This window comes from Nomascus leucogenys, chromosome 1a (genome assembly GCF_006542625.1).
Source record: "Nomascus leucogenys isolate Asia chromosome 1a, Asia_NLE_v1, whole genome shotgun sequence".
NCBI classification, from domain to species: domain Eukaryota; kingdom Metazoa; phylum Chordata; class Mammalia; order Primates; family Hylobatidae; genus Nomascus; species Nomascus leucogenys.
The window spans coordinates 16,468,060-16,487,318 of NC_044381.1; the positions used below are offsets into that span (position 1 = coordinate 16,468,060).

The window sequence follows — 19,259 nt, forward strand, 5'->3', positions numbered from 1 at the left end:
GGTAATTCAATGTGTTTGTATGGTAAGGGGAATGATTCAATGAATGAAAGAAAAAAATTCTTGATACATGAAGGAAGGCACAATTGGCAGATGTAAAGTCTCTGAGTTGATGAAAGGGATGGGATCCAATGCACAGAAGTGGGGAGGAAGGTTGGCACAAACAGTTCAGGCATTGTAACAGGAGGGAAGGCAGAGTATATGGGTACAGATGCAGGTAGGTTGGTAGATTTGGTAGTAGATGCATGTAAAAATTATTTTCTGCTTGCTACTATTTAGTGAAATAGGCAAGAGTATCAGCTGAGATGGAGGAAGGTGAGAAGATATTTGTTATTTGAGAAGCGGAGAAAGTGAGAAATAGTCATTCAGGTGAGTGGGAGATTAAGTTCATCAGATGATCAGCTGCTTGGGTGTCAGGGCATAGGAGGTTTTTATTTAATCAGGGTGGGGGTTTGCCAGGTAAATACAATGGAAAGAAAGAGCAGCAAGGAACTTGAAAGTATATGCAAGAGTATAGTTATAATTGTTGGGAGAAAATTCTCCATAGGTCTTGTGTTTTTGCATATTTTGTGAGCAGAGGCACTGACAGTTTTCTTATTTATTTATTTATTAGCTGTCTTTTCAGGGAAGTTTATGTGGCAAACAGCCTTGGAAAATAAAGACAGTACCTCCCTCCAGAGCTGAGGACACGTTTGTTTACTTTCCAGTATAATGAAAATAATGTTTCCCTTGGGGAAAAGATCGGGCAGGTTTGTTTTCAGCCCATTATAAAAGATTTGGGCTTCCTAAGTTCTGGATTCCTCAGCTATGACACAAACCCATTACATGCACAGCATTAGCCTAGGTCACTCTGTGTCACCTCCATGGGACTTGGGGAGCAAGAGGAACTGTAGTGCATACGAAGCTCCTGCTGTTTCCTGTGCCATGGGTGTTAAAGCCCCTTGTCTCTCACCCAGGAGTCTTGTGTTTTTTGCCAACATTCATGAAATTTGTTAGCTTGAAAATAAGGTGACCTCAAACTCCTGGGCTCAAGGGATCCTCCTGCCTCAGCCTCCTGTGTAGCTGGGATTATAGGTGTATACCACCATGCTTGGCTTCAATTTTAATTTTTTTAGATATATATTTTTTTATTGTAGAAAATTATGATAGGATAGTAAGTTCCATATTGCAATAAATTAAATAGCAGAAGGGCAATGGAAATATGAGATACTGGAGAAAACAAATGAGGCAGAATTTCTGATTGTTAAGGGAGAGCTTGTTCATGTATTTTAAAAATGTATTATGGTAAGGGCCAACTCTTCCTGGCATTTAGATTCTCTTGGTTACATTTATTTTTATTTTATTTTATTTTATATTTTTTGAGATAGGGGCTCTCTGTCTCTGTCACCCAGGCTGGAGTACAGTGGTGCAATCATAGCTCACTGCAGCTTCGAATTCCTGGGCCCAAGGGATCCTCCTGCCTGAGCCTCCTGAGTATCTAGGACTACAGATGTGTGCTACCACACTCAGCTGATTTCTAAGGTTTGTGTTTTGTAGAGATGGGAGTCTTACTATGTTGTCCAGACTAGTCTCAAACTCCCGGCCTCAAGCAATCCTTTTGCCTTGGCCTCAAAAAGTACTAGGATTACAGGTGTGAGCCACTGCACCTGGTCTCTACTGGTTGTATTTAAAGGAGGGATGTGTCAGTTTTTTAAAAAAATGCCAAAATTTCCAGCATACCAGGAATGATATGCTTTACAACTGGTTAAAAATACATGATGAAAGTATTTTTAGATGTCAACTTAAAAATATGTGAGGGCATACATATCAGGTTCCTATTATTGGGCTAACAAATTGTCACAATCTTTGGCTAAATACCATATGAATTTATTATCAGATATTTCTGGAGATCAGATGTCTGAAATAGGTCTTATTGGGCCAAAATCAAGGTGTTGGCAGGGCTATATTCCTTCTGGAAGCTGTAAGGGTGAATCTGATTGTTTTTGCAGCTTTTAGAAGCCATCTGCTTTCCTTAGTTTATAGCCCTTTATTCCATCTTCAAAGCCAGCAGCATCGCATCTGCAAATCTCTCTCTGACTCTGACCTCCTCTTCTGTGTACCACTTTAAAGGACTCTTGTAATTATGTTGGGTCTACTTGAATAATCCAAGATAATCTTTTTATTTTAAAGTCCACTGATGGTAGCAAACTTCATTCCATCTACACCCTTAATTCTCTCTTGCTGTATAACATAACACAGTCACAGTTTCCAGGGATTAGGATGTGGACATCTTTAGTGAGGTCATTATTCTTCCTACCACAGCATACATAGTTAAAAAAAATTACAGAATATGTTAGTGAGGACAGTTAAAGACCGCTGTCCTGCCTTTGGTATTTGACATTGCTGATCACTTCCTTCTTCCAGATTCTTTTGATGTCCATGGTATCACTCCTGTTTCTCCTCCTTTCATGTCCTTGGGCCTTTCTGTTCAGTGTGTGTGTGTGCCCTATGGGCTCTTTTTCTTTTCTCTTTTCTTTTCCCTCCCTCCCTCCCTCCCTCCCTCCCTCCCTCCCTCCCTCCCTCCCTTCCTTCCTTCCTTCCTTCCTTCCTTCCTTCTTTCCTTCCTGTCCTTTCTTGCCCTTCACCTTCCCCTTCCCCTCCCCTTCCCCTCCCCTTCCCCTCCCCTCCCTTCCCCTCCCCAGCCCTCCCCTCCTTCCTTTCTTGGAGTAAGACTTTGTCTATGGGTCTTTTCTTAGCCATTAAAAAATTTTTTTTTTATTTTTAGTGGAGAAGGGGTTTCTCCATCTTGCCTAGGCCGGTCTTGAACTCCTGAGCTTAGGCAGTGCACCCACCTCGGTCTCCCAAAGTGCTAGCATTCTAGGGGTGAGCCACTGCGCCCAGCCACTTAGCTATGTTTTTATTCCTTGTTGTCCCGAGCAGTCCCATGTATAGCCAGGGCTTTATTTACCATCTATGTGCTGATTGCTCCCAAATATTATCTGTAACCTAGACCTCATTCCTGAACTGAAAGCTTGTATACTTAGCTTCCTATGAGTTTCCTAAAAAAGAAACCCCTAAAATTCAGCATATTCAAATTTTTACCCATTTTCTTAGGCCCAAAACTTCCTTCTGAAAACTGTCTTTGTAATTGACATGACCATCTGCCAAATAGTATGTAAAATAGAAACCTGACAGTCACTGTAACATACTTTTATTCTTACTCTTATTCTCCATATTCTACATTTCTTATTGCGTTATTTTTTTATCCCAGCCCCATCGCTGTGGTCTTAGCTCATTTTTTACATGTGTTACTAACCTGCTAGTGGTTATCCATGATTCCACTCTTAGACTGACCCACCCTTTCTGCCTGTCTGCCAGCCTTCCTTCATTTAGCAAAGTGATCATTTGGATGAGGGTTATTGAAATAATAAAGAAGTAGCATCAGTATATTGTAGAATATTATAGAACATCTAAAAGTATATAAGGAAGTAAATTTAAACCTCATGTAATCTCCTTATTAGAGACTATTAGTATTTATATCAAGTTGTTTTTTGGATATTTCAGTATAATTGGGTCATTCTATAGATACATTATTTTAATTATTCTTTCCCCCTCACTTATTATTTTAAATGGTTATAATAATGATATCATTTCATGGGGTTATAATGATGGTTAAATCGGTTAATGCATGTAAGCAGTGCTTGATCTGTCACATATCTTTATCCTCAGTATCAGCAGCAATATTGTTCCTTCTTACTGCATGAGTTAACACTTTAGCTGGATAAACAACACCCTTCATGACCAGATTGTCATCTGTTTGTACAGTCTCACCTCCCAATGCTGTCCATAATAAACCTGCAATTTAAGCAAATGGAACTGCTTATTATTCTTCAGAAGTGAGATGCTCTCTTATGTCTCCAAACATATGAGAAAGAACTTTTCCTGTCACTAAACTTTAAAAGGAATTTGTTACATGGATTATCATATTGGAAATATTGAATAACATTGCAGTTTCTGTCTTTAAATGCAATTTCATAGAAGATGCAGAAGTTTTTTTCTTGTCAGTAAAACTGAGAGCGTAATATTATATTGTCATTCTCTGACTGAAGTAGTCCAGGTATGTAGCTTTCTTGTTAATTTAAGTTGACAGAGAGAGAGGGTCAAGAATATAGATTTATGATTGCGTAGTATATTCCTTAGGTAAGGGATCTCTTAACCAGGGGTTCATAGATCTCTTCTCAAAAGGGTCCATGGGTAGAATTCAGGAGAGCTGGGGGAACGGTCTATGGACTTGAATGAGAAAAAAATTACATCTTGTTTCACTATCTGCTAACAGAATTTTGACAGTTCCTTCAATTATGAATGGTAACGATAGACCATGATAATATTAGCAGCATAGTGACTTTGGTACTAATAGAAATCACAGATATTTTTATATTGTAATACAGTTACTGCAGCTATCTCACACGTAGTTTATGCTCATCTTAACTAATCAGTAATCATGAGAGTCATCACTTACATGGCAAGTAATCATAGTCTCCCCCGTACCAATGGATGCTGGTGCAGTGCAGCCAGCCAAGTGAAAGGACGACTCTGCATTTAGTTGTTCATCCATCACAGTGAGGTTCTGTGTACTGTTTGTTTATGTCGCTTTTCAGTATTCTCTAAATACAAAATTCTCTGTTATTTTCTTTGAAATAGCAGCCTTAAGCCCTTGGAAAGACTTCAGAACTCCTTCAAAAGAGTTACTGAAGTTACTTCTATCTAAATAGCATAAAATTTGAACCATGGATTCATAGTTCTTTCCTTTCCAGTACAAATTGCATTGAATATGTTGACCTAGCCAAAGATGAACTCATTGACTTTAGGACAAAAAGCCTACCACACTAGATTTTGGATTTAAAAGCCTTGGAGAATTCTGGTATTTTTTGTGAAAAGCCCTCCACTATGTTGTAAAATGAACTATCGAAGCTTTAATTATATTTGTAGGAGTAAATACTATATTTGTGAATCAGGACTTTTATCACTTTTAAATATATAAAAAAACTTGATGTCCAACATGACATGTGTGATGCCTTGTTGAAGACTGCCCAAAAAGTTCAATGTTCTTATTTGGTTTATGCAAAAACTTTCACTATGCTATGTCTTCTAAAAAACTATCTTTATCTATATTTTAAATGTACTGTCTTGTACTTAATGGATTAATAATAAAACTTAAAATATTTTGAAAACTATATTACAGAAAAATTAGTTTCCCTTGTAATCCCACATCTCTTGATTTATGGATTTAAAATGATTATTCTGAGAAGGGGAGCCATAGGTTCCACCAGACTGCCACAGGTGTCTACAGCACAAATGTATCATTTGTCTAAAATGATAACAGAAGTATCATTTGTCTAAACCAGAATATGTTCCTGGATATTCTTATTTGGGGCCATTTGTATAATAATAAATAATATAGTATAAGAGTTATTGATTCTTAATCAGTGTTACACATCCCCTCTCTCCATTGTCCAACACAGTTCCCTTATACATATGAGCTATTCTATAGCTAGCTGTTGAATGAATGAATGAGTAAGATACTGCATGGTGCTTTTAAAAATAGTTCTGTTATTTCTGTGAAAATGCTTATGCCCAGCGTAAAACCTTCACACAATACAGAAACCTGCACAGAAAGTAAAAATCACTCAAAGGGTCACCTCCAACTATTCTTAACATTTTGATGATCTCTACAAATATCCCATACATGTGTACAAATATAATCAAATGCACACAGTTTTACATGAGGGAATCATATAATCATGCTTCATTGTAATTATTTTTACCCCCACTCAGTGGATAATGAATATCTTTTAATATCAATAAAATAAATCTATGTCATTAATTGTATTTAGTTACATACAAGTTGCACTGTATATATCTACTGTAATTTACTCAGCAAATTTCCTTTTGATAGGTATTTATTTTTTCTTATTTTTTTCACCATTTTAAGCAGTATTGTAATCAGCCATACTATAGTTAATATGCTTGTGTATAAAATCATTTTATACTTGTGCAGTTATTTCATGGGCTAAATTCATAAGAAATGGGATTGTATATTTTACATTTAGAAAGTACTATCAGTATGCTTTACATTGTTTTTTCGTGAACAGTGTTGACTGTTCTGGTTTTCTCATAATACCTTTGGCACACAAAATTTTGATAATCTCTTTGGCCTTTATCAATGTAAAAGGCAAAAGACATTATATTATTACTTATTTGTATTCTTTGATTGGTAGTTAGGTTGCACATCTTTTCATTTGTTATAAGCCCATTCATATTCGACAAATGATCATATTATGATCATATTTTGGGATGTGTGTGTCTTATGGAATTATAAAAACTCCTTGTGTATCATGTATATTAACACTTTATCATAGTGCAAATAATTTTGCAGCTTGTGTTTTAATTTTGCTTGTGATATTTTTATATAGTTTAAAAATTAGTAATCATTTATTTCTGTTTTTTGTTATGGTAAGTTGCTGAGAAAGGCTAGCCTTACCTCAAGGTAGTATTGCTCATATTTTAGTAGAATACTTTTGATACATTAAATCTTGAGTTTATCTGGAATTATTTTTCCTGTAAATAGTGAATAAATGATTAAACTATTTTTGCAGCCAGATGACCAGGTAGCTTTTTTGGGGGATGGTGGGGGGGCAGAGTCTCTCTCTGTTGCCCAGGCTGGAGTGCTGTGGCCAGTCTCAGTTCACTGCAACCTCTGCCTCCTGGGTTCAAGTGATTATTGTGCCTCAGCCTCCCAAGTAGCTGGGATTACAGGCACGCGCCACCACATTCAGCTAATTTTTTGTATTTTTAGTAGTGACGGGGTTTCTCTGTGTTGGCCAGGCTGGTCTCCAACTCCTGGCCTCAAGTGATCTGCCAGCCTTGGCCTCCCAAAGTGCTGGGATTACAGGCATAATTCACCATGCCTGGCCTGCACCAGTATTTTTAAATTCTGTAATCCATCTTTTCCCTGATTAAGATATGCCATTTATAACACGTTAAATTATTGCTTAAGTTCATGGATCGATCTATTTCCTGTATTTCCAGTTTACTCCATTAGTTTCCACCTCTCTTCTAGTACCAGTATCATACTGCATTTTTCATGAGTGTATATCAGTGTGTTTTACAATAAGACAAATTCACGTACTACTTTTTTTTTTGTAGTTTTCTGGGCTGTTTTGCCCAGTGATTTTTAGATAAACCATTGCTTTGAAGCAAACATCTTACTATAATGTTTGCCTCCCAAATTTGAAAAATGATGTCCACATTCATGTTTCTCAAATTATTAGCAGTTTGGAACACAAGCATAATTTTTGCTCAGAGGGAATGCTTTAAGATTGTGATATATTGGGGTCACTTAAAAGGAGTTGCATATAAAGTAAGTGGCATATAAATAGTGAAAGATGTTCCTGTGAAAGTAAGTAGGGACCAGATGTGTAGGACTTTTGAGCCACGTTTTAAGGAGTTTAAAATCCATTCTTAGATTAGAAGAAAGTAATTGAAGCGTAAAAGCGGGCAGTGTGATGAGATCCTAGTTGTGTGTTACGAGTTATTCTATCTACTATGTGGAGAATGGATTGAAGAGGGGGAAGACTGGAGAAGAGTGCATCTTAGATATGGCCATGACTACAGAGAAAATGGAATAAATTGGAGAAATACTAAGAACAAGAAATGGGAATATGGCAAGGGAAATAGAGATGTCAGGGTTGACAAAATGTTACCAAGTGTGTAGAACTGAGTTGGAATTAAATTTAGTTAACAATACTCATTATTAATATTATTAACATGATTATTAACATTACTCATTATTACAGTATTATTATTTTTGCTACTATTATTATACTCATTACTAACATCATTTTAAACATTACTAATTATTACCTTTTTTGGTTAAAGGAATATTTCTCGATCTTTGAGTATGAGGACTTCATTTTAATAAGAAAAAATGTTGTAGATTGCTCTCTCTTCCACATAATAGATGTATTTTGAGTAGCAGTTGATTTATGTAATGTTTTCAAGGGACTTTTAATTTTATTACTCACAGTATCATTATTATTCACGCATATATTTTGTTAGGGCTAAATAAAGGTTAAAATGCACAATGGTTACTGTAGCTAAAAGTAGTGGAACTCTTGCAATAACTTTTCAATGTCCTTCCTTTCCCACCTCATCAAGATCTGCAGCCCACAGATTTAGAACTACAGGTCGAAACAATTCTTTATGAATTTGTTTTGAAGATTTTAGCCCTAGATGTACATTTTTTCCCCTTCTATTGGAAAAAGTAATTTCAGAATATAGGGTTTGCTTTTTGCATTAAAGACACATTTTATTAAATAAGAAGAAAGTGATTAACAAATGTATTTAACATAAGAATTTGTTAAATTTAACAAGCCAAACATTTACAACAGTCTAGACAAGTACACATGAGGAACTTTAGTGACTTTATTTTTTTCCTCTTATTTCTGTATTATTATATAAATAATTTGACAACTGTATCACTAGAGGATTTTTTTGTTTCTTCATTTTTTAAATGTAGAATTAATTGCACTCTGATCCAAAAGAAATGCAACAAAAACAAAGATAAATATAGAGGGGGCATAATTAAACTAAAAAGCTTCTTCACAGCCAAAGAAATAAGCAGCAGATTTAATAGACAACCCACAGAGTGGGAGAAAAATCTTCACAACCTATACATCCGACAAAGGACTAATATGCAGAATCTACAAAGAACTCAAACAAATCAGCAAGAACAAAACAGTCTGATTAGGCCAGGTGCGATGGCTCACGCCTGTAATCCCAGCACTTTGGGAGGCTGAGGTAGGTGGATCACTTGAGGTCAGGATTTCAAGACCAGTCTGGTCAACGTGGTGAAACCCTGTCTCTACTAAAAATATAAAAGTTAGCTGGGTGTGGTGTTGGGCACCTGTAACCGCAGCTACTCGGGAGGCTGAAGTGAGAGAATCACTTGAACCTAGGTGGCATAGGTTGCAGTGAGCCAAGATCTCATCATTGCACTCCAGCCTGGGTGACAGAGCAAGACGCTGTCTAAAAAAAAAAAAAAAAAAAGTCATCAGAAAGTAGGCTAAGGACATGAATAGACAATTCTCAAAAGATATACAAGTAGCCAATAAGCAGATGGAAAAGTGCTCAACATCACTAAGATCGGGAAATGTAAATCAAAACCGTGACGCCGTACCGCCTCACTCCTGCAAGAATGGCCATAATAAAAAAAAAATAAAAAATAATAGATGTTGGCATGGGTGCAGTGAAAAGGGAACACTTTACACTGTTTTTGGGAATGTAAACTAGTACAACCACTGTGGAAAACAGTGTGGAGATTCATTAAAGAACTAAAAGTAAATCTACAGTTTGATCCAGCAATCTCACTACTAGGTATCTACTCAGAGGAAAATATGTCGTTATACAAAAAAGATACTTGCATACGCATGTTGATAGCAGCACAATTTGCAATTGCAAAAGTGTGGAACCAGCTCAGATGCCCATCAATCAACAAGTGGATAAGGAAAATTGGTATCTATATACCATGGAATACTACTCAGCCAAAAAAAGGAACGAAATAATGGCATTTGTAGCAACCTGGATGGAATTGGAGACCGTTATTCTAAGTGAAGTAACTCAGGAATGGAAAACCAAACATGGTATGTTCTCACTCATATGTGGGAGCTAAGCTATGAGGATGCAAAGGCATAAGAATGATACATTGTACTTTGGGGACTCAGGGGAAAGGGTGAGAAGTGACGAGGCATAAAAGAATACATTGGGTACAGTGTACACTGCTTGGGTGATGGGTGCACCAGAATTTCGGAAATCACCACTAAAATATTTATTCAAACACCACCTGTTCCTCCAAAACCTATTGGAATTAAAAAAATTGCCCTCTTTACTGTATAATGTGAACTATATTGTAAAAACACTTCTTATTATAGCATACATTATTTAGTGCTCTTACTGTAATTCATGGAGAGTCAGCAGTTAGGAACTTAGAGCATATGACTTTCACTTCTTAAAAATTTAGAAGAATGCATTGCAGAATTATATTGTCATTTAGTATCACCCTTCAGATCAGTCAGTGTCTACACAAACATTTCTGTGACAAAGTAAAAAACCTTAGTTGTTTATTTATTTATTCCTTTTTTAAGACAGAGTCTCGCTCTGTTGCCCTCCCGAGTTCAAGCGATTCTTCTGCCTCAGCCTCCTGAGTAGCTGGGATTACAGGCACGTGCCACCACGCCCGGCTAATTTTTTGTATTTTTAGTAGAGAGGGGGTTTCACCGTTTTAGCCAGGATGGTCTTGATCTCCTGACCTCGTGATCTGCCTGCCTCAGCCTCCCAAAGTGCTGGGACTACAGGCATGAGCCACTGTGACTGGCCTATTTATTAAAATTTAATTACAATTAATTTGTGCTTTTAAAGGCTCTTTATCTGTGAAAATTTTTTTTGTATCCTTAAATTTCCTAAAATAATGAACTTTTACATTGTTTATTTAAAAACAAGAACCTTTGACATGTCATAAGAGTTAACATTAATTTCTCTTGGTATTCTTGTGTTCAGCATTGTTGCAGTAGCTATGGAAATAAAAAGAAATATAATTTAACAAACATGTAAAAAATACCCATGTATGCTGGGCTGGCACCGTGAAGATAAAAAGAGTTCATTAAGATGAAAAAAGACACAGATAAATAATTGCAAGGTAGTTGGAGAAACAGGGAATACATATATATATTAGGTATTGAAATGATATATTAAATTGAACATTATAGACAAAATAAATTTTACTGTTCTTTCATTCAACAGTGGCCTATTCATATAGTACTTTAGTAAATTCCTTTAACTCAGTGTTCTGTTTATATGTTGATTGCCATATAAAGCTACTTAATTCTTTTTCATCCATTATTTATTTAAGGAATATGATTGTTAACAAAAGGACTGTGTATTTTCATTATACTTTGTCTTTTTTCCATGGGACTGTCACAGAGTATGTTTATAATGAGTGGCATATAGAATTAAACTTATATTACCTTATATTTAGAAGGTAATGCATCAATAACTGATAGAAATAAATTTTACCTGGAGGATATTATGCTTTTATTCACTTTATTTCCAATTTATGTATAACTCCTAAGCAAGATCATTTTCAAATTCTGACTGCTACATAGATTTTAAAATTTGTCTGTCCTTTAAACATTGAGGAATAAAATAAGTAGAATGAAGCTCAAATTTTGTAACAATGTTTCCATGAGACAGTTCTTTATGCCATAGCAAACCATTGGTTGGTTACTGTCTCAGTCAATGTTACTCTTCTGTGTTGAATTATATGTATTCTTATAAGGATAAAACATTTTTAATTTGGTAAGACTAGCCAAATTTGCTTTTTGTGCTTATGATGTAAAGACAAGATTTAAATTAACACCAACAGCAGAGGCTCTTAAAAATGTAGAATGTTATACTATGAATTTAAATAATCTTTCTGTGCTTGTCATTTTACATGGATAGTATCATAAGACAAGTAATGACAGATTAAGACCTACCTAGCAGAGGGAAAACTAAATTACATTACTTTATTAAGGCATAAATAAACCTATTAACCATTATCTGGAATACCAATTAGTAGAAGGAGCACTGACAATTTTATTTATCAACATTAAACACAATTATTAATTACAGACCTGATGAATCTAGCAGTAAGCAGGCCATGTTGGATATGCTGGGACCTTAAGTCCATTATATGAGAAGGATGATTACCAAAATTCTGTGGGGAAATAAGTAATTGTAGTTGTAAAATTTTAATTGCCTTGGAATAAGGCAAATTATATTTTCTTGTCTGAGAATATAAATAGTATGGCATGAAGGTAACAAGCTTCGGTAGTTGTAAATAGAAAATGGATTTATTTTAGGTTTTAAAACAAAGAAAAGAGTGATGAATTTTTAGTGTCATGCTATTCCATGCGAATGGCATACTGTAAATACATGCAGATTTTTTTTGATATATTTAATAGGTGAGCTATTCTCTGAATTCCTTTTTTTCATAGTGAAAATAATGTGGGAAGGAACTTTTTGAATGAATTACTACAGGTGAATGGGAATTATATAATTAAAAAATATTTTCATTATGTGATTAGCAGTGTTGTGAAATGAACAAGAGATAATTCGCATTTTTGTGCCTTTTTTTCTTTTTCTTTGAAGATCCAAATTCCAGAATTTGTGGACATTTACTCATAGGTGCAGCCAAGAATTCTTTTGCAAAACTCATGGATAAAATTAGTCTGGTAATGGAATGTATACCTCTGCACAGTAGCAGGAGTATTACATATGTAGAAAAAGATTCCCTGGTTCAGAGGCTGGCCCATGGACTTCATAAAGTAAACACACTGGCCCTGAAATATGGTTTGCGTGGCCATGTGCCCATTATGGTATGTATACACTTTCATTTAGTAGTAACCTAAGAACTTGTAGGTTTAATTTTGAATTAGCCTAATTTGTAGTTTAAATTATTAGTTGTACATGAATGTATCTGGATTTTCTTTATAGTTCATGTAAAATTTTAATACAGTAAATAAAAGTACTTCCAAATAAGTGTCCAAAATATCAAAATACAAAAATCATGGGCCAGGCATGGTGGCTGATGCCTGTAATCCCAGTACTTTGGAAGGCCAAGGCAGGTGGATTACCTGAGGTCAGGAGTTCAAGAACAGCCTGGCCAACATGGTGAAACCCCACCTCTACCAAAAATACAAAAATGAGCTGGGGATGGTGGTGGGTGCCTCGTACGAACCTGTAATCCCAGCTGCTCAGGAGGCTGAGGCACGAGAATCACTTGAACTCGGAGGTGGAGGTTGTAGTGAGATGAGATTGTGCCACTGTACTGCAGCCTGGCCTACAGAGTGAGACTATCTCCAAAAAAAAAAAAAAAAAAAAAAAGGCATGACATTAGTGCTAAATTTAATGTTCTCTATAAATGCACTGCAACAGGATTGTATGAGACCTAAACAGCTGTCAATTTCATTTTTAGCTATCTAGATTATTTCTTTTCTCCAGATGTTCATTTTTCATAAGCCAAATTATTGGTCACATAAAAAATAAAGTTTTCACCTCCACGTTTCTGTAATAGCTAGCACTGGTTTTTGGATAATCGAAGTTACATTTAATTTAGTAAAATGGTTATTGCTATTGTTAGTAAATCTGTAGTTACTGTTTATAAAATTGCTCTTGTTTAACAACAGAAAAGCACAGCATCGTTGCAGAAGCAAATATTTGGATTTACACAAAGACTGCATGCTGCAGAAGTGGAGCGCCGCTCACTACGCTTAGAGGCCACAGAATTCAAACGAAGTGTGAATGAAATGAAAAAGGAGCTTGACAAAGCCCAGAGTCTGCAAATGCAATTAAATGAATTTAAGCAGTCTGTAAGTATATATCATCTAGGAAACTGTTGCTTTGGTGATATTTATTTCTTTATCTCTATATCCTTTTTTCCTTAACTTTTGTTATGTTTGGTTTTTCAAATAATTCAAAACCCTGTTAATAACATTTCTTTTTCTTCAGAAAACTTCCCATCTAAAATGCCTCTAATTTCTGATGTTGGTGGCAGGTCGGGGAGTGGGGAGAGAAATTTCCTCTCTTCTTTTTTTTTGAGATGGAGTCTCACTCTGTTGCCCAGGCTGGAGTGCAGTGGTGCTATCTCAGCTCAGTGCTACCTCTGCCTCCCAGGTTCAAGTGATTCTCCTACCTCAGCCTCCCAAGTAGCTGGGATTACAGGTGGCTGCCACCACGCCTGGCTAATTTTTGTGTTTTTAGTAGAGATGGAATTTCTCCATGTTGGCCGGGGTGTTCCCAAACTCCTGACCTCAGCTGATCTGCCCACCTCAGCCTCCCAACGTGCTGGGATTACAGGCGTGAGCCACCGCGCCTGGCCTGTTCCCTTCTTATATTGAATATTTTGAGTAAGTTAGATTATTTAGTATGAAATCAAATTGCTTTTCCAAGGAAATGTTCAATTTATCTGACGTCCATCAATGACTTATATATATTATTTTACAAAGCAGAAAATAGCTGAAAAAGCAAGGCCGTATGCCAAATACCATTAGATCAAGAACAAAATGTCTAACTGTGTGAAGCACAATATAATGCAGACATCCACATATTCTGTTTGCAGTTGGGATGGTTATTAACATTGCTGTTTTTAATGTGGATATGGGAACATAGAGTTAAAAGATTACCCTGAAACTTCAAGACTATACAACTTAAAATAGCTACTATAACTTCAGTTTAAATGTGCTTTTAAGTTTATCTTTTGATTAATTTGGAATTTACAGTTTTAACATTTGCAGTAACAGAGACAGCAGCAGGTATAGTAGTTTAGTTATTAATCCTATGATAATGTAATTGTGCTAGTGTTAATTATTATTTCAAGTAGATACACCTTCAAAGCGCAAAGAGTTCCTATGAATTAGGCAGGTCAAGTAATCATGAATTACTCTTAAGCCGTAGGTTTATTTCCAGTAAATGTCTAAAGACACCATAATTTTTCCTTCTCTTAGTTTTTTGCTCAGAGAAGGAAAATTTAAGAGTTGAGCTGCTTCAACTTTTTTTTTCTAATTATAAAAGTTATACATGACGACTGTAAGTAAAAATACAAGAAAGTATTAAGAAGAAAGTTTAGACTGGGTATGGTGGCTCATGCCTATAATCCCAGTGCTTTGTGAAGCCAAGGTAGGAAGGTTACTAGAGGCCAGGAATTCAAGACCAACCTGGGCAACATAGTGAGACCCCATCTCTACAAAAAAAATTTATTTTAAAAACGAGGAAAGTTAAAATCATTTTAATCTTACCACCCAGTACCAATCACTGTTGAAATGTGGATGCATTTTGTTCTCCACATTTCTTGTGTATATATGTGCCTGTGCATACCTTTATGCACAGTTGTAGTCTGGAATAATTTTGTATGTACAGTTTGCATCCTGACTTATATAAATATATGTATACATGTATGCACTTAAAGTACTGTAATCATTTTCCTCTGTCATTAATTTCATTTTAGTTAAATGAATACTAGTGTGTCATGTGAATGTATCAAAATTTGAGTATTTCCCTTTTCTTAAATATGTGATTTTTTTCCATTTTTTGCCATTTTACTTAAATAATAAAGAGATGTTTATACTTTTAAAAACGAATTCTTCTGAAGCGTGTCTCTCCTTCCGTTTGATTTGCTTCTTTATCATAGAAATAGTTGAATTGGGGATATTGAGATAGTCTACCAAAATGGACACAGACAGTCATTTATGCAATTTGAGATTTAGAGTATAGTCAACTGTATTTAGATTTAGATAATAATGGCTTTTGTAAAAATTGGAAAATTCCTTACATATGTTGCTCCCTGGAAAATATATGAAGAATTCTAAATATTCTACAGAATTTGATTTCCTAGTCCATAGTTAAGTATTAAGAAAACAAGTTTACATCTTTGATTAGTTTAGAAGTAGTCAGGACTTAATTTCTAGAACCTAGAGAGAAGATTAGAGTTTGAGGGAAGGTTAGTGGAAGGTGACAGAACCCTCTTGTAAGGGCTTTGAATAACTGGCTTGCAGTAATTAAGAGTATGTTTGAGGAAGTGCTTAGCGTGAATTGCTTCCTCTGAAGTGTAGGAATAAAGATAGGATAATTGAGGGAAGAGGTACTTAATTTTTAGTTTATTTTACCTTATTGTTTGAGATGGAGTCTCACTCTGTCACCCAGGCCGGAGTGCAGTGGTGCGATCTCAGCTCACCACAGCCTCCACCTCCCAGGTTCAAGGAATTCTCCTGCCTCAGCAGGAGTTGGCGTTACAGGCGCCCACCATCACGCTCAGCTAATTTTTTGTATTTTTAGTAGAGACAGGGTTTCACCATGTAGGCCAGGCTGATCTCAAACTCCTGACCTCAGGTTATCTGCCTACCTCAGCCTGCCAAAATGCTGTGATTACAAATGTGAGCCACCACACCTGGCCAGTACTTAGTTTTTAGATATTGTCCTATAATTATAAGTTATGAAGTACGTGACGATGTCTAACATTTAGTGATCATGTTGACCATGTATCAGACACTGACCCTAAGCACGTTACAGGCGTTGACTCATTTGGTCCTTATAATTATCTCACATACTATTATTATTTCTAATTTACAGATGAGGATTTTGGAGCAGATAGAAACTAAGTAACTTGCCTGGAGTCATATAGTTATTAATGGAAATGACAGACTTTGAACTTGGTTCATGTGGCTCTAAAACTCATTCTTTTTTTTTTTTTTTTTTTTTTGAGACGGAGTCTCGTTGTGTCACCCAGGCTGGAGTGCAGTGGCACAATCTCGGCTCACTGCAAGCTCCGCCTCCCAGGTTCACGCCATTCTCCTGCCTCAGCCTCTCCGAGTAGCTGGGACTACAGGCGCCCGCCACCACACCCGGCTAATTTTTTTGTATTTTTTTTTTTTTAGTAGAGACGGGGTTTCACCATGGTCTCGATCTTCTGACCTCGTGATCCGCCCGCCTCGGCCTCCCAAAGTGCTGGGATTACAAGCGTGAGCCACCACGCCCAGCCAAACTCATTCTTTTATCCACTTCATTATAGTGGTTAATGTTGATACCTAAGTGTGTTAATAAAGGGTTGTTATATTAAAAACATAATAGATGAAGAAAAGATGCTATTTTCCTCTAAGAAAATTGGAGAGAGTGCCTGCAACCATTTGTCTCTCACTCATTTCAGACAAAGTGTATTGGAGAGAATAAAACAGCTTCTTTATAGTTGGTCTAAAATTATGAAGGGAAACATCCTGCTAACCAAAAGCTATTTAGTACTTTAATGGTTTTGGAATACTGTGTCCATCTACAGAACTAAAGACAGTCGTTCTTTAACAGCTAACTTCCCCAGTCTCATGATCTTTGTTTATTAGCTCCTTACACTTGCTTTCACACACCATCTCTTTCTTATTCTGCATTGCTTTACTTGTTTGATTTTATTTACTTTACAGAGGAATAAACAGAATTGAGCCAGTATCTGGGAGGGAACACACGTTTTGTTAAAACAAGGAAGTCCTACAAAATGGTGGGGATGTTGATGGAAAGATCTTTATTCACTTGATGGTCAAGTGGATTGAAAAGGACAGAATGGTCTCATGGCAAGGAGTGGTAATTTAAAACAACACATTAAAGATAAAAGAGGTACAAAAATATATGTTCACAAGACCTAGCGCATAGAGGGATGTTAATAAATAGAAATAGAACTGGAGTGCTGAGAGGAAACTGTTAGATTTGATGTTCTGAAAGCTGAGGGTTTGGTTGTAATAGCACAATGTGGAGAGTTCGGCAGCTGTTAAACAGCGAGTAAAAAGTTTAGTGTTCTGTATAATCCCAGCACTATACAAGTATCAGTGACATATTAGATATACCTTTTACTAGGTGACTCTCTGAAAATGAGGCAACTTTCCTGTGTGCCTTGTGATCATTCTCTTTATATTAACTTAGGTAAGTCATTAGACATCTGTTTTTATGCTACACTATTGGCTTTTAAAATTTCTTCATTGTTGAGAAATGCACTCTTAAATTTTTGAGGAATGAACCCTTAAAAAGAGAAATGAGTTTTAAAAGACAGTTGCTTCATGGAAGTGGCAGGCAGGGTACCTGGTGCCAAAATAAAACTGAGTGCTTATGTATTATGATATAGAAGGACCTATATAATTGATTTATCCTAAAACTTAGTTTCAGCAAAAGTCTTTCTCTTTATATGAATTGCATGCTTGCTGTTGTTGGCCCACGAGGAAACTGTGACTATGCACATTTCTGTTTTTGTTTTATTTGTCAGAAAAATAAAAGACAAAGTCTATATTCAGTTACAATAGTTACTAGATGCTTAGAATCAAAAGGATTGTTTTTTGCTGCTTTTTCGTCCCAGATTTTTTGAAATTTCAAATCAACCTGCTTTATATTTGTGGCAAATGATACTAATCCACCTCACATCCTGTTTTACAGTGGGAAAGTTAGAATTTTTAAATAGATACATGTATAACTTGTGTATTTAAGTGGCCTGAATCGTTCCTTTGAGTTTTTCATATATATTTCTCAGGTTATCTACCTTTTGTGAAACCTTCCTCTTTTTTATACTTCACGATGTCTCTGTTGTTTGTTGAATCTAGGTTTCATTTGTTTAAATATTTTGAACAGGAGATAATACAAGCTTGTCTTGCCTTGGATTCTCCGTCTCTGTCTAGAACTGTCATTAGTTATTCCAGAGCAGAGTACTGTGCCGTCCAAAGCAGTCATGATATTGTAAAAACCATGTTGTGTATTATGGTGTAGATTTTGTTGGCAGATATTTATATATGAATACTATTTCATTCAACAAATACTGAACACTCACTGAGTGCCAGGCACTCTTCTCTATGTTGGATGAAAAGCTAAATGAAGTCCCTGCTTTGGGGATGCTACACCTTTATATGTGTGGTTGGTGGCAGGGTGTGGACAGGCAATAAAAAAAGTGAGATGAATTTAGATAATGACAATGGCTGTGAAGCAAATAAAACAAGATGGTATAATAGAGTGAGTGGGAGTTGGAGAGGTGTAGTCATGTAAGACCTGCCTAGGAGAAAACATTTGACCGGGGAGACCTGAATAATAACATACACTGAACACAAACTTCTAGGTGATCCCTTAAAAGCCAAGGAATTTGTTAAAGGTTTTAATTCCCACAATCATAATCTTTATAAAAAGTGCTCATGTATGAAAATTTAAACTTAGTATCATGGATTTATATGGAATTTAAAATGAATTTTCTAAGATTTTATTTGACTGAAAATGATAACTAAGTATGGCTGTTGTGCTTTAAAAATCACAGTAGTATTTTTATCTTGACTTATGCAATTAAGAAAAGCTAATTGTATTTTTTAATGTATCAAGTACCTAGAAATGTTTGTATTATATTCCTTTAGTTTTGAAGATGAAATGATGCAACAGTGCAGTTAGCTTTATAACTGATTCTCCCCCCTCCCGCTTTTTACAGAAATTGATCACCCATGAGAAGTTTGAAAGTGCATGTGAAGAACTAAATAATGCATTACTTCGGGAACAGCAGGCACAAACGCTATTGAATGAACAGGCACAACAACTACAGGAATTGAATTATAGACTTGAATTGCACTCCAGTGAGGAAGCTGACAGAAACCAAACTCTTGGAGAAGCTGCTAAGGTAAGAGAATAAA

General features: G+C 35.9%; 1 protein-coding gene across 3 annotated transcripts in view; it reads left to right on the top strand.

Annotated features, from left to right (window-relative positions):
• Positions 1 to 19,259, top strand: part of CCDC171 (coiled-coil domain containing 171) — a 414,598-nt gene that overhangs the window by 209,520 nt on the left and 185,819 nt on the right. For all 3 annotated transcript variants that reach the window (XM_030817262.1, XM_030817163.1, XM_030817225.1), the window contains 3 exons: positions 12,223 to 12,449; positions 13,260 to 13,442; positions 19,061 to 19,246. In XM_030817262.1, the coding sequence (XP_030673122.1) occupies positions 12,223 to 12,449; positions 13,260 to 13,442; positions 19,061 to 19,246 (596 nt within the window). The remainder of the gene's footprint in view (positions 1 to 12,222; positions 12,450 to 13,259; positions 13,443 to 19,060; positions 19,247 to 19,259) is intronic.